Raw genomic sequence first — 15,962 nt, 5'->3', positions numbered from 1 at the left:
CCGTAATGTTCTTGCAACATTTATTCCAGAGAAAGCTGCTACTACACCTTAGAAACTGGAAGATCGGTCTGCATACACAGCAGCTATAAAATCTATACAAATTGATTTCTAGACTGATCTCATTTTATGCCTCACAGATGAGGACTAAAGGAGCTAACATAAGAGTGCAAGCAATCATTTTTATCTTTTTGCAGTTTAAGTAGCTTCTTTTCTTATTAGAAAGTACACCCACTTATAATTCAGTAGGTCACAAAGGCTACCTAGCCAGTGATTAAATCATAAATATTTCACCGATTCAATTTATTTCCACATACTCCAAAACTCAAAAGCATTACTTCATACGTGAGGAAAACCATAACATACAAATTTTATCCCATTATTTACAAGCTTCCCACCACAAAAGCGTGAACTGCTACAAGGTTAACAAAGCCAGAAAGGCAGCTCGCTATCCTGCTTTGCTCATGTAAGAGAAAGAGAAATGGTCATTTGTCATTTATTACCTCTGAAGTGGCCAAAGATGTATAATGACACATGGCAGTATATTCTATAAACAGGAGTATATGAATCTAATTTTAATTACTTGCCCCAAGCACAGCAAGCCACTAAACACACACTTCAACAAAAATGAGGGCGTACAATAGTTTCCTTTGGTTATTTTTAGATATTTAACTCATAGCCTGTACAGAAACAGCAGGGATTTAGATTCTAAACTACATTCAGAATTCTCCCAAAATCTTCACATTGTTTCTGTTGGAAAAAAATAAGTCTCCATGTCAGCTTCATGAAAAGTCCATGTTTATTTTTTCTTCCACTTCTGCATACAGCTACTAAAATTATAAAGAAATTTGGTTAAACATAACTAATGAAACATGCACACCGTCTCAAATAAGGCAAGATATTGATTCTCCTTTATAATGCTTAAAATCTGCTTGCTGTAAATATTAATGGTATAGCCACAACTTTTGGAGAAACTGGTGGTTCCAGAAACATAGCAAGTGACCTAATAAATAGAGTTGTTTAAAAATAAATAAATAAATTAGTCTACAGAACAAAAGTAAACATCTTCAGGTTTTAAGGAAAAAAGAACAGAAGACTAAGGAAGAACAAACTGCAGAATGGATCGAGAGCAACCCTGAGGAGAAGGATTTGGGAGTGCTGATGGACAAGAAGCTCAACATGAGCCAGCAATGCACGCTCACAGCATAGAAAGCCAACTGCGTTCTGGGCTGCATCAAAAGAAGTGTGGCCAGCAGGTCCAGGGAGGTGATTCTGCCCTCTACCCTGCTCTCCTGAGACCCCATTTGCAGTACTGCATCTAGCTCTGGAGCCCCCAGCATACGAAGGACATGGACCTGTTGGAGTGAGTCCAGAGGAGGGCCACAAAGATGACCAGAGGGCTGGAGCACCTCTCCTGTGAGGACAGGCTGAGAGAGTTGGGGCTGTTCAGCCTGGAGAAGAGAAAGCTCTGGGGAGACCTTACTGCAGTCTTCCAGTACCTAAAGGCAGCTTACAAGAAAGATGGGGAGAAAGCCTTTAGCAGGGCCTGTTGTGATAGGACGAGGGACAATGGTTTTAAAAATAGAAGGAAGCAGATTCAGACTGGCCATAAGGCAAACATTTTTCACAGTGAGGGTGGTGGAACACTGGAACAGGTTGCCCAGAATGGTAGTGGATGCCCCATCCCTGGAAACATTCAAGGCCAGGCTGGAGAGGGCGCTGAGCAATCTGATCTGGTTGGAGATGTCCCTGCTCCTTGCAAGGAGGTTGGACTAGATGACCTTTAAAGGTTCCTTCCAATACAAACTATTCCGTAATTCTATAAGTAATTCTTTATTCAAATTGCAACATAAAGCTAGCAAAAGCTTCCAAAAATAGAGAAGAAGCATATCTGGCATTTCACAATCTGCTGTAGAGAAAATCCAGTATTTTGATATAGTACATTTTTTGGAGGAATGTAAGGTCAGGCAAAACAGAAGCTGACACTCACTTAGGAAGAGAACAGTGGATGTGGATGCTCACAGGATAACAAAAAGGGTGAAAAGAAAAAATAAAATTGAAAGATAACCTTATAAAGAATATAGTAGTATCATTACCAAAGAGTAAACAAATTATCCAGCGCTCTAGTTAATGTTACTGAAAAGACAGAAACAGAACTTCTTGTTCCCACTGTTAAATATACTTTATCTGCCTCCCTTCTTATACACCATTCAACTACCTTGGCTACCTTTTCACAAGAGCACTTTCCACATGAGCTCTTACTCAGAAATCTTCACAATTCTCAACAATGTCTTTCTAGCATAAAACATGCCATTTTTACTGATGCGAGATTATGACAACAGTCAAAAGAGATAGGTGAAAGCACTATGTTTTGGATGACTAATAGTGATATAAGGGAAGTGCACTATTTATAAATCGGTAAGGTAGCAAACTACTTTCATAAGCAAAGAAACCTAACTCAAAACAACTTTAAAACTCACTTTTGTTTCACTAATAGTTGTTGTTGTACACTAAAAATTGCTCTGGACTTTTCACTAAGAAAGATGAGTTTTGCCTCAACATCAGGATTAAATATTTAAGTGAAGAATAAAAAAACCACCACGAAACAACACACAGAACCAAACCTATGGTGAAATAAATTAAAATTGTCACTATTTTACTTAATTTTACCCAATCAAACACAACATCTCTTCCATCTCCCTTTTTTAAGCAATAACTATGAGCAGGATAAACAGTCTCAGAACACTGAACCATATAAAGTAGTTTTTATAAAGTCGAGATATACAAACCCTGCAGAAAATTCACTCAGCAAGCTTAAACACGGGATATTACCACTATACTTCTCTAAACACAAACATTCTACCATATTTGATGTAAATACAAATCAAGCAGACATTTAAACCCTAAACTAAGACGTGAATGTTGCTCTGAACAGGCTGTCTTAAGACAAGTAGTACAGACTTGAAGAGAAGCACTCACAGCAGCAAGTGTCTGTCCTAACGGAGATGCTGAAAGGGCTTTGAAGAAAATGAGACATTAACCAACTACAGAGAAGCGCAATCATTGTTTGACAGAATACAAAATAATGAAAAAACGAGTTTTCTTCCATTTGGATTCTGTGGTTTCACTGTTGCAGGTTAATGACAAACTGTGCATAGAGTAGATTTAACAAGTTAAGTAGGTCAGCAAATACAATGGAAAACTACTGGACTAAGTTTGAGAACTAAACACCTAATAGCTCACACACATTCAGACATTGAAACTTCTTAGTGCTCCTTCATTTTTAGCATCTCTCTTACCATTAGTTTACTTGAACCCAGAAGAAATGAGAGCAAGACAGGAACAGTGCCATTTATAGTCACCCCAAAAATTACTAAAAAATGAAGCTTGGTCAGGCCTGTGAATGTTCCTGAAAGACACCAGCACTCCCATAATATTTATGCAAAACAAAGAAGTAATTATTATATCTGTATTAAATATAAATAGCAAAATCACATCCTTGCCTAAATTCTAAGAATGTTGCATCAAGCAGTTGATGTAATCATACTCAAATTCTTATGTACTGCAAAAATTTAAATTATTTTTTAAAAATACTGGTAAAGTTGAACGGAATACAATTATTTCTGCCCAAACAATACCAAAGAACACTGAGAAGTTCTGAATGTTTTGCCTAACCCATCCATAGCCAACATGTTCAGCTCTGAACTTCATTTTTTATTTTGCTCTTTTTACTGTAACAATAAATCCAATGTAACTTCAATTTTAAACCCAAGTAAATTTAATACTGCCTTCTGTCTTTTAAAGGTTTCTCATCTTTAATTGCACTGATTCAATACTACTAATTAACTTTCCAAAGAATTTTTTACATTAATTATAGCTCTCAGACACGGAACATCTGGAAGGACTAGCAGCCTTTTCACAATCGATATGTCTAGAAGAAGATTCTTGCATTTGCTGAGAGCATGCAACAGTGTTAGCAGCTGACAACACAGTATTATGTATGGGTTTGGGTTTTTTAATGTAACGTCAATACAAGAACTGGCATGGCCGTACATAATGGTTAAAATCCTAATATTCTCATCTCCAAACAATTCAGTATTTTAGATATAAAAAATTAATCTCATTTAGAATCTGTTTAGTTTTGTAAGACAAATGCTTCAATGCTTCATTAGGCTGTAGGCATAAGACAAAACTCAAACCCACGCTGTTCTGATGAGCTTACACTCTACGTGATAAAGACAAGGCTGGGAGAAAACAGAACAAAACCCTGGTGACACTCAGTACTTGATTTCATCATTACGTGGTCTGTGCTTCACTTTGAAGGCTGAAGCTTTGTAGGTTTATAAACTAATAGACCAGAAAGGTTAGACTGAGAAAAGAAAGGCATGCATGTATGCATAAGGAAGAAGAAAATTCATTAGCAAGGACCAGAAGAAAAAAAAAAAAAAGACCATTTTCTCAGTAACAGAGATACAAGGTGGTGATAAAAGAATTTCTAAAAGCTGGGTTAATTATAAAAACATAACTTGTTTAATTCTGTTTTTAAAACATCTGGAAAGCTTCGAATCAACAGAGTAGCCATCCAACAAACACAGCAGATGCAGCTCCCAATACTGTGCTTCATGTAAGCTACTGCGAAAGAGTTCAAAACACCAAAGCGCATCAGAACTGTCCACTACTACCTCTCCCAAGTGACAATTTTCAGTTAATCTACTGCTTAAGAACACTGCCAATAAGAAAGGCAATATTCTATAGATCTTTGTCGCTCCTCAGCCCCATGAATTGCCAAGTGCTTAAAACTGGATTAAATGGAATTGTGTGTGATGGAGAATAAACTCTCTAACCTCATCTCTGATCTCACACTGGCAAACGACTGTTAGGCGCAACTGACTGGACAGTCATCCTCATAACTGAGGATGCTTTTCTTGCAAGCAATTCTGAGATGTTTTTTCAGGAGTCATCTATTTCATATTAATACAGGAGACACTGAAAACATGGTAAGGCCTACCAAATATTCACATGACAATTTTACACTTCACAGGATAAATCCATCAGTGTAACCGGTATACTTCATTTCTTTAATTATGTCACCACAAATACACCTTTATGATAGAAGCAACAGCACAACTGTTACTGACGTATAAAAAGAAATGGCCTTCTCAGATGAATGTCTGATGGGTATCAGTAAGAGGTTAAATTACTAAGGGAAAAACACAGCAGAAAAGGCAAGACATCTTAGTTTGCACTGATGCTATCTGTGTCATACTGTTCACAATACACAACCACTTATTTCAGATAAAAATCCTACAGAGATTGTATCTAATCCTGTCTAGGAAAAGGCCATATACAATAATTCAGTAAATTATTTTGCTTACAGTTCTAACATGAAACCACAATCCAGAAAGCACAGTGAAAACACAGGGTTTTTTCTTTTAATGGCCACCTGTAAAAAAAAAAATTAAAAACCCAACTGCATAATTTAGAAATATTTTTATTCATATATCATATGAACTGTAAGTACTAGTGTCACAAGTAACTCCTTTTATATCATGCCAAAATTCCAGGTTACGGAGATCACTTCTCTAACAGAAGCACAGCCTCCTGTTCTGTCCTGTTTGTTAATATGTGTGCTTAGATTTAAAGCACGTATCAAGTTCAACTCTAACACTGCAATAGCTAGAGACAGAAAGGCACATAAGAGAGTTATGAGAGCTGTCTGAATATAGATTTATTCAGCATTTAGAATGAATACAGATTATTTGACAATCTAGGATTTTAAGACGCATGCTTTCCCACAAGCTTGTAGTTAATCTGGGTGATCTGATTCAGCATCAGATCATCACAAAAAAAAAACAAAACAGGAAAGTTTAAAAAGCAGATGTAAATCACAAGCTGAGAAGCACCTAGGTAATTAAGAAAAGCTCCTCAAAAGGAGTATTTGGGGCAAGCTACTCTGGCTTCAAAGAGCTTACAAAACTGGTTTTGACTGACAGAATCATAGCAGATAGTCCAACAACCTCCAGGAGTTTTCATTAAATATTCTAGGCCAGTACTTATTCCTGTCATTGCGTCAAATTTGTTAAGACTGAGTAAAGGAAATGCTGAACTATATTTTTATACACAACTACATCATCAGGCTATTCTTGTTGCATACAATTCACTCTTCAACATTTACAGGGGGAACTCCACTCATCTATCAGATTCTCCTTCCCCAGCTGCATAATACCTAAAGCCCTGTGGGTGAGTATCTAGAATTCCCTGTACTGCCTCAAGCTCTTATTTCATGAGATAACCAAACCAATTTAAAATTAAAAGCCACTACTGTTAAAGAAGTAACACTTTCAACAAGCCAACTACAATACTCCTTTGATCCCTTCATGAACTGAAAAAAAAAACAGGCTTCTGTTTGTTCAGCAAGATGAACAACCCTGTAAAAGCCATCACCAGTCCACCATAAGAGCCACTAAAATACAAGTGCAAGTAGGAAAGATCACTTAGGACTGCACAGCTGCCTCGCGAAACCTCACCTTTAGTTCCCAAGTCAATCTATTAAACATCAATTACCTCATTTTATAATTTCAGAAAATTTCTTTCGTGAACTGAAGTTTCTCATTTCAAGCATCCAAGTACTTAACATTACCAGAATGAAAACATTGGCAAGCTTTCCAATGCTGTCAATGAAAACAGCTTAATTGGCTCTTACTGTTAAGGAATCTTCTGAGGTACTTAGGCCAAAAATTTCTTCTGATGTAAGAAAAACTCTTGGAACAGCAGTCTCCAAAGTAGGATGCATTTAATACAATCCATTGGGGTCCAAGAAGAAAATATTTTTTGTACCACTAATAAATAAAGGGAAGTAGAAAAGTAACCATTTAAAATTTATTTATTTCAGTTTTCATTTTTTTTTTCCTTTTCAAACACTGGAACAGGCTTCCTAGGGAGGTGGTCAATGCCCCAAGCCTGTCAATGTTTAAGAGGCATTTGGACAATGCCCTCAATAACATGCTTTAACTTCTGGCCAGGTCTCACCTGGTCAAACAGTTGAGCTAGACAATCATTGCAGGTACCTTCTAATTAAAATAGTCTATTCTATTACACTTTATTTTTCAATTTCTATGTTGTGCGTGCTTGACAATGTGCATACTAGTACAGCACATGTATATAATTCATGAATAAATAAATATACACATATTGCCGGAGAGTGCTCAAAAAATCTCTCATCAATACTGGTGCATGATCAAAAACTGTGATCACTGATCAGCAGTCTTTTCTATCCACAATCCAATCTTTCCCTACAAAATAATATGTAAAATAGTCAAGCACTTTTTGGCTCAAAAACACTAACAGGATTCCATCTGTTTTCACCTACACTATTTACCCCAGTTTCTAATCTTAATACCTATACTGTTTCCAAACCAGAAAACAATCCACATTCGGGGAGAAACTTTTCTTAGTTCCATTAGTTCTTAACACACAGTAGGTGAAAAGGAGCTTTAAACACTACCACCTCACTTGAAAAATACACATACTGAATGTAAATTCACATACCTGCAACTATTTCAAAGAGCCTTCTGTTCCTGAACAATTCAAAACAGAATTTCACCAGCTTCATCACCTCATTCTTAAATTAAATCTTTCACATATCGTTCAGACAGTACTAAGTTTTAACAACAACATTAGCCTGAAGGCTTTTCTACTACAAGAAACTGGATCAGTTCAACCTGACCAGAACTTAGACTTGTTCCAAAGAAGATACTTCTGATAAATGAAAACATTTTCTAGAAAGCAATAATTTTAGTTTGTTTTATAAAAGTCCAACATATGAAAATACAAAAGCCCAAACCCTCCAAAACAAAAAAAAACCCCAACTATATGTATAAAAATAATACAAAAGAGTCTCTTTCCAAATGCCCTTAATAGAAACCTTTGTCTTACAGGATTTTACTAACAGCCAGATGCCCACAGAGGTGGTGAGATTGTAACATACCTTTTAGTCTTAAGATTACTCAGTGACCAAGCCTGGCAAAGTCAGCACCTTCCTCAAAAGTACCCATTACATACTGAATTAAGATGTATTTTTAAAATTTTAAGGACCTGTAAGTTTGCTCAACTTTTCTGCATCAAGTTAATTCTTTTAGTGCTCTCCCTGTAGCCAGTTATACAACATTTAACATTTCAAAACAAGTCCAAGCACATAAGTTCATAAACGTTGTCCTATGAAACAGACCATAAAGTAAACTACATTCTAGACAAGAGAGCACATCCTGAAAAGCGTTCTACAATCCTTTCCTTACTAATGTATTTTCCTGGAAAAGATGATCACTTGTGCTCTGTGGTGGACTACAACTATAGGTTTAACAACTGGCAAAAGCTAGAAGAGCGTACACTTTATCTACGGTATGTGCCACGAATCTCAGAAAAAAAAGGCCAGATGATGTTCACACAGCACAGGTACTGGGCTGGCATGTCCTAGTTGGATACTTGCATAGGTTAAAAAACCAGCGTCAGCACCCCACCCAGGAACTAATGAACAGCCACACAGAGTGCAACACAAGGCAAAGTGACGAAATCTCAGGATAACTTAAAACAAGACTTTTAAGGCTATGGCTGTCGTTTGATACCATAAGTATCAGCTTTCTAAAACTGGATTGTTAGTTTTCTCCTGTAATCTGAGACGAACTCCATAAATTATCTGGAGTTGGAGATATTTACAGACAGACTTAGGGTCTAAGCCAGGAAGCATTTAAAAGGATTTAGCATCAAAATTTAAAGTCAGTATCACAGCTATTTCTTTGACTGCATCAAATCAAACTACAAACAGCATTTTTGTTACTGCACTAATTCAAAGTGAATAAAAGCCAGGCATTTAACGTCAGTTATTCATGTAGTCTCAAACTGGATGTTGCTAGAGCAGCAACTTCTATGCAAAAGCCATGACAGTTCTGCTTAGGGCCATAAAACTTTTAAACTCTTCTAAAAAGAAAAGTTTGTGAACTTCTGTTTTATATCATTACACAGAATATCATAATCTGTTCTGTTTTTTATTAAAAAAAATTGTTTCTTATATCCTATATTCATATGTTTTTCTATATAAAACACAGAACATATGAAGGCAGAACACACGAAGCATATTTGCAAAAAAAGGCATTGCTACAAACACTCTTTATATTAAGCTTAAGAGTTATTTGAAGTCAAAGTAAAAAAAAAAAAGTTGGTTAGAAGTCTAATTTTCAGGAATAACAAGTGTTAACTCCAAGTAGATTCATCTTAGGTATTTTCTCAACACTACATTGCTATCAGTAAACATCGTGGCTTAATCACTCTAAATCAGAAATAACGAAGTAATCTGTAAGTTTTAGTCTCAAATTTTATAACCCCTTCTGGAACAGGAATGAAAAAAAAAAAAAAACATTTTACAGACGAAAGGGCAGTCCAGCTGGGAGAGTGGGGTCTGAATGGTAACAGGAGGATGGATACTCACTCTGCAGTACCAGATGCTTAGCTGAGATGGGGATAACACTGCGAAGAAAGCTCTCTGGGGATCCGTCTGGATGTGAAGAGGTTGCTCCAGGGACTCCAGAGGACACAACAGCCTCTTGGGCCAGCCGCTGAGAAAATACATGGCTGTAGATCTCCCTCTTCCCGAGAAGCGGGCTCTCAGCTTACTCTAGCCTAGGCGGGGGACGGAGGGGACATCAGCCAAAGGAGAGAGGCAGGAGGGCTCTCTGCCGCTCGATGGCCTCCGGACGAAGGGCTCTGACCACTGGCCCGGGGCCGACCATGCATAACCACCAGCAAAGCGACGGGACCCCTCGGCTCACCACCGCCGCCCGCGACCGGGGTTGGGGTGGGGGCCGCGGGCCGTCGCCCCCAGCCGCCGCCGCCGGTGCTCGCGTTGGGGCGGGGAGCGCCGCGGCCGCCGAGGGCGGAGGCGAGTCTGGGGAGGGGCGAGAGCCGAGCGGGCCGCGGCCTGAGGGAGGCGGCGGGGGAGGCGGCCGGTCACTGCTCCGAGCGGGCCCGCGGGAGCTGCAGCGGCGGCTCCTCCCTCCTCCGGGTGCCTCGCCCGCCCGCTCTCCGTGTCGCTGTCGTCGTCGCGGCCGCCACCGCCGAGGTCCCTGCCGCCATCGCCCTCCTCCTTTCCTCCCCCGCTACGGCGTCTGAGCGCCGCGGCCCCGAGCGCGACGGCAGCCCCACGGCGGGGGCCGGCGGAGGGCGGGGCCGGGGCCGGGCTCAGAGGCACCCATTGGCCGCGGTGGCGGGACCGCACGGAAGTGGCGTCAGAGGCGTCCGAGGCTCCCGCCCCCCGCCTCGAGAGACTCCGCGCCAACGTTCCGGGCGAAAAGGCGCGCGCCGGCGTCGCAGGCGGGGCGGGAACGGGCTGGAAGCGCATGCGCTTGAGGGGGGGAGGGGGCGGTGGGGCGGGGGTGTTTTGCGCAGGCGCACAAAGCTCTGTATGCCACCGCGCCGTGCGGGGCGGTCTGCGCATGCGTGGGGAACGTAAGCCGGGGGGCCGTTGGGAGGTTGGGAAAGCACGCAGGTGGTCGGTGCGGGGCTGGGGAGTTGTCCGCGTACCGGAGAGGGCGAAAAGCCCCTCCCAACAGGCAAGCCGAGGGGCTGTGGTGCTCGCGTAAGGCTCAGGCTCTGGCTGCTGCCGCCGCGGGCAGTTCGGCTGCTCACACCTCACACCTTGGCAGGCCAGGGCCTACGTCGGGGCTTGGTGCTGTCAGAGCCTTTGCACAAAGTAGGTCCCTTTCGCACCCGCCCTGCGCATGAGGAGATTAAGCGGTTGTTTAGTGACAGAGGGATGCCAGGAGGGGCTGCTCTAAGTGCTGAAGAGAAGCCTGGGTGAGAAAGAGCTGTGCGTGGGTAGCATGGACCTTGCCACTGAGGCTGTGTTTTGGAGATGAGCACAGGCGCAGGGGAACAGTTGCTCACGTAGTGTGTGTGTGCAGCGTTATGGTTTCAGTGCAAAGCTTGTGCAAGGTGGTGGCACAAACAATTCTCCCAAGTAATGAGTTGCATCAAGGACCTGATTCGTCAGGGAAGAAAAAAACAAACAACTTTTTTTTTTTTTCAGCTAAGAGCTGTTCCTTAATCTTGTTTCCATGATTGCCCACATGCTTGTGATTCACATGTTAAGGAGAGAGAAGGAGCATGTGGTGTGAAGGATGGAAAGTAGAAACTAAAGCTATAGCTTTAGATGCAGTGAATGAGGCCTGTTAGTCTTATCTCCTAAGTGGAGAATAAAAGGAGATAGGAGAGAACTAAAGGTAGATCTCCATACCATTGCAAGGGTGGTGCTTGTGTTGGAAGGGAATAGCTACCAGTAGAAATAATCAGGAAAGTTTACTAAAACAGCCCCCAGCCCTGCTTGTTAGAGGAGTTCCAGGGGCTGAGCTGTCTCAGAATACTGCATGCGTATTACCCAGTTCCCTTCAAGGAACATGGTCTGTCCCCGCATCTGTGGCCTGCTCGCTCCTAGCATCTTTCTAATAAACTGCTGTTGTTGCCATACAAATACCACGTTCCAGCTGAAATATTTCTATGTGAACACAAATCCAGAGAGAGGAGTGAGTTACAAGAATGTATGTATTAGAATCCAGACAAAACTGTAATATAACTTGAAAAAAATTGTAATGAAGGAGCAAAATACCAAGGTACTTCATACCCTAGACTTCTAAGCGTGCAACTTGGAAATGTCTTACCATCAAATTCCCTGCTTTCAGGTAGATGCTAGTCAATGCTTCTGCTACAACCACTGTCCTTAGTCTCTTTTCTGAAGCCTTTTTGGCCTGCTTTTTTTGATAGATAGTCTTCTAAACGAGGAAATAATATTAAAGATTGTAGCAGCATCTCATTTATTAACTCTTGTTCCATTCTTCTTATTAGGAAATAAACGCTGCAAAATACTTCTTGAAGAATAGGTGTGACTTTTAGAATTATACTTCTTCTGGATTAATTACATTTTGCCAAGTTCATCTTACTTCATGAAAGTACAGAGAAATTTCTCAAAGAAAATCCATGAAACAATTAATAAGGGACCTGCATGTCTTTCATACTTCCTTGTAGCTACCTTAGTTAATACTACAGTATTCTAAGACATGTGTACATGTAACAGGGAAGAATGCTTCCAGCTCCTGCCGCTCCTGTGGAACCATGCCAGGTTGTATGCTGAGAACAGCATCAACGAAGGAAACAGCTACTGCTGTTAATAGCAGCTGCATTGTAGGATTTTGTTGTAACTGTACATTGTGCAAAAAGTAAGGAGACTGAAGCCTTGAAATGTTTGCATTGCTGCTATTGTTGCTTTCCGTGTGGAGAGGCATGAGGCACATAATTGAAATTAGAATAGAATAGAATAGAATCATACAATGGTTTGGGTTGGAAGTGACCTTTAAAGGTCATCTACCTCAACCCCCCCTGCAATGAGCAGCAACAAATGAAAAGATAGAAATAGCAATAGTGCAGTGTTTCATTGAAAGTGTGATTGTCAAAATCCTCACATCAGTGATATAAATGTGATCTATGTCATTTTGGGTGAATTTGTATGGTCTGAATCAAAAACATATTTAAATGCCCAGAATGGTAATTTGGTAATAATAGACTTTGTAAAATCATAGGCTTATTTTACTTGAGTACAAAAATGTAAGCACATTTCTCAGTATTGTGGTATGGAAATGTAACTCATAATAGTCTGGGACACAAAAGTTTTGTAGAAGTGCAGTGCATGCAGGGACCAAGCTCACAGAGTTTCTTGAACAGATCTGGCAGTGGCTGCCAACGCACACTTAAAGGTTATGGCAGCAAGACGATGATAACAAAGCTCGATAGAATTGTGAAAGCCTTTTATTTGCAGATGTCATGATAAGACACAATATTGTATTGATAGACGGGGGGTGGAGGGTGTCACCTCAAACCCTTTTCAATTTGACCAGCCTGCCAGTTTCCCAAGAAAGACGAGACCCTTTATATGCAACCAGCCTGCCGCACTCCGTTTAAGGAGAAGGGGGTTTCATCAAACTCTTTGCAATTTAGCCAGCCTGTCAGGCTTATGCTGACAGCGTCACTGGGACAAATCCCTCTGAACAGCCCGCAAGGTCGGAGGGTCATCGTCTAACCTATTCAGGGACTCTCATGGGCAGCAACACTAAGACAAATCCCTTGTATCCTCTATATCAATTATTAAAGTTTCTAGAAACTTATAGATAGATAGATAAATGTTATTGTATATGGTTGTGACAGGATAAAGGTTTGAAGATAGACAGCGATATTTCACTGACTGTGGAAATGGGTTTGAAACAATACATATAACTTACCAATACTAAGTTTTAATAGCTAGCAAGTTGTTAGTATCTAAGCACGCATAACACACAGCTCTTACCCAGTAGGCGTCCCTATGGACAGGGAAAGAGAGGGTGAGCCCATCGGCTGGTCCCAGACTTTCTGATGGAAGTCTTCCCAATATTCTCTTCTCTTAAGCCATTTTTATATTGGTTTTTTTTTTCGTTTTAGGTGAAGCTTGAGTGAATTTAGTCATACATAACTTCATTAGGATTGATGTCAGGTTTTTTTGCTTTGTTTTTGAAGGTGTAGACTAGAAGAAATTTGGAGTGCATGTGTAGTGAGGGGTGGTTGCACCTTGGAGGCGGGTAGCTTTTGAGATGGGAGTGTGTTTTAGTATTATAGTGTTGTAGTCAGCCCCGATCAGGACCAGACTACGCAGTCTCTCTCTCACTCCCCCCACCCTCCGAGAGAATAGGAGATGATATAAGAAAAACGGCTCAAGGTTTGAGATAAGGACGGGGAGAAATTCTTAAAGTTACCGTTACGGGCAAAACAGACTCGACTTGGGGAAAACTATTCATTTATTTCTAAAACTAGCAGGAGAATGAGACGGGGAACAAGATCACCTCCCCCAACCCCTCCCTCTTCCTGGGCTTAACATTATCTCTACTACCTCCCCCCGCCGAGCGGCACAGGGGGAGGGGGGGAAGAGGGAATGGGGGTCGTGGTCAGTTCATCACGCATTGTTTTACGCCGCTGTGTCATTGTCAGGGGAAGAACTCCTCGCATTCCTTCTCTGCTCCAGCATGGGGTCCCTCCCACGGGCCACGGTCCTTTGTGAAACTGCTCCAGCGTGGGTCATCTCTTCCACGGGTGCAGTCCCTCTAGAACAGCTGTCCCAGCGGGCCCTCCATTGGCCACAGCCTCCTTCAGGCCTCCACCTGCTCTGGCGTGGGGTCCTCCATGGGCTGCAGGTGGATCTCTGCCTCTCCATGGACCTCCACGGGCTGCAGGTGGATCTCTGCCCCTCCGTGGACCTCCATGGGCTGCAGGGGGACAACCTGCTCCACCATGGTCTTCACCACGAGTTGCAGAGGAATCTTGGCCAGGAGCCACATTACTCCTCCCCCTCCTTCTTCACTGACCTTGGCATCTGCAGCCGTTCCTCACAACAGGCTGGCAGACGCCTCTCAGGATCCTTTTTACATCTTATTCATTTCAACTGCTCATCTCCTCTCCACTACTTGCAGCCAGGCCAGGCCAAGTTGGGCCCAGTCGGCTGCCCGGCAGGTGGCCAGAGGGTGAGGCCTGCAAGGCCCACAAGGCTCGTGCCTCCCACTCTCTGACCCCGCTCAGCTGCTTCACATCTCTCCTTTTTTTTTTTCCTGTTTTCCCCTACTTAAATACATTATCGCAGAGGCGCTATCACTGGACATTCTGCTACCAATCGGCTCGGCCTTGGCCAGCAGCAGGCCCGCCCTAGGCCCGGCCGAGTCCACTAAACAAAGGCGAGCAACTTCTAGCAGTTTCCTACAGAAGCTACCACCTTAGGCCCCCCCTCACTAACAAAACCAGAACATATAGTGACGTTATAATGAGCGAAGTTCAGCTACAGGGTGTGATCTCACCATTGAGACAGCAGTTGTGATTCACTCTCATTGATAGCACCTGTGCAGTTGTCTTTGCCAGTCTTGATAGCAGGGGTGAGTTGTGGTACCTCCGCGCCACTCTGTTCCCCGTTTCAAGGATGTTGTACATTCCATTAGGCCAGAGTTGGCCTTGTCCTTGGCAATCGTATTCCATTCCCATGAGCAGCAACTCAAGTCTTACCTCAAGACTGTTTGTAGTATTATAGTGTATGTTAAGATTGTAAGCTGAACTTTGGGAAACAGTATTTTTCCATTCCCCCCATTTTTTGCTGTTTTTTCACAGCAGAGGTCCAATTGTCAGTTGTCATCAAGTTCACCTAGTTGAAGATAAGACTTACTAGCAGCTGCCTGCTTGGTGACCGTCATGTTGTTTTGGAAACTGCACTCTTGAGATAGCTGTGTCCTCAAAAAGAAAAGCTTGTGCTGAGCTGCGGGAACATCCAGGGACACTGACATATCAGAAGCCTAGATGCTTAAGTCTTCATACTAATCCGACTAGTGAAAGGAAGGAGGGGACACTGCTGGTGGAAAAAGTACATCCAGGATGAAAATGTTGCAGGGGGGCAGGTATTCTGCACAGTTCACTGTTAAGACTCCTGACATCTTAGGAAGGGAGAAAAAGATCTGAAAGTTCTGAAAGCAACCCATATAAGTGAATGGATTAGTCATTGTCAGCATCAAGAAATATATGTGCCAAGACATGGGCTATCAGATTTAACATAGCTACCACAACATGTGCAGAAGATTTGGGTTCTTTGGAATAAAATCCATATAGAAACAACCCTGAGGACTTCAGTTTGGTTTTCCTAAGTGCTATAAATTCAGTAGGAGGTTACTTTTTAAACAATTCTTCTATGTCAGTGAAAATATTCTTAGAAATATATTACCTTATTTCAGACTTTATTATGTGGATTTCAGTAACTGACAAGTATGCTCTTAGTTTCGTGAGCAGCCAAACATTGAAGTATTTGCTTTGTGCACGCAACTACTTGCCAAAAGCCATTGTGGTTGCTGAATATGTCTAGAGAATTG

The 15,962-nt window shown here is 41.8% G+C and overlaps 1 protein-coding gene across 8 annotated transcripts in view; it reads right to left on the bottom strand.

Moving 5' to 3' along the window:
- The window catches only part of RIC1 (RIC1 partner of RAB6A GEF complex), a 55,597-nt gene extending 45,437 nt beyond the window's left edge, over window positions 1–10,160 (bottom strand). For all 8 annotated transcript variants that reach the window (XM_086770180.1, XM_086770183.1, XM_086770186.1 and 5 more), the window contains exon 1: window positions 9,479–10,160. In XM_086770180.1, coding sequence (XP_086626306.1) covers window positions 9,479–9,619 — 141 coding nt within the window. In that variant the 5' untranslated portion in view covers window positions 9,620–10,160. The remainder of the gene's footprint in view (window positions 1–9,478) is intronic.
- Window positions 10,161–15,962: the final 5,802 nt, after the last annotated feature.

The sequence above is a fragment of the Chlamydotis macqueenii genome, chromosome Z, assembly GCF_036417535.1.
Source record: "Chlamydotis macqueenii isolate bChlMac1 chromosome Z, bChlMac1.mat, whole genome shotgun sequence".
NCBI classification, from domain to species: domain Eukaryota; kingdom Metazoa; phylum Chordata; class Aves; order Otidiformes; family Otididae; genus Chlamydotis; species Chlamydotis macqueenii.
This window is presented reverse-complemented; position numbering and strand designations above follow the sequence as displayed.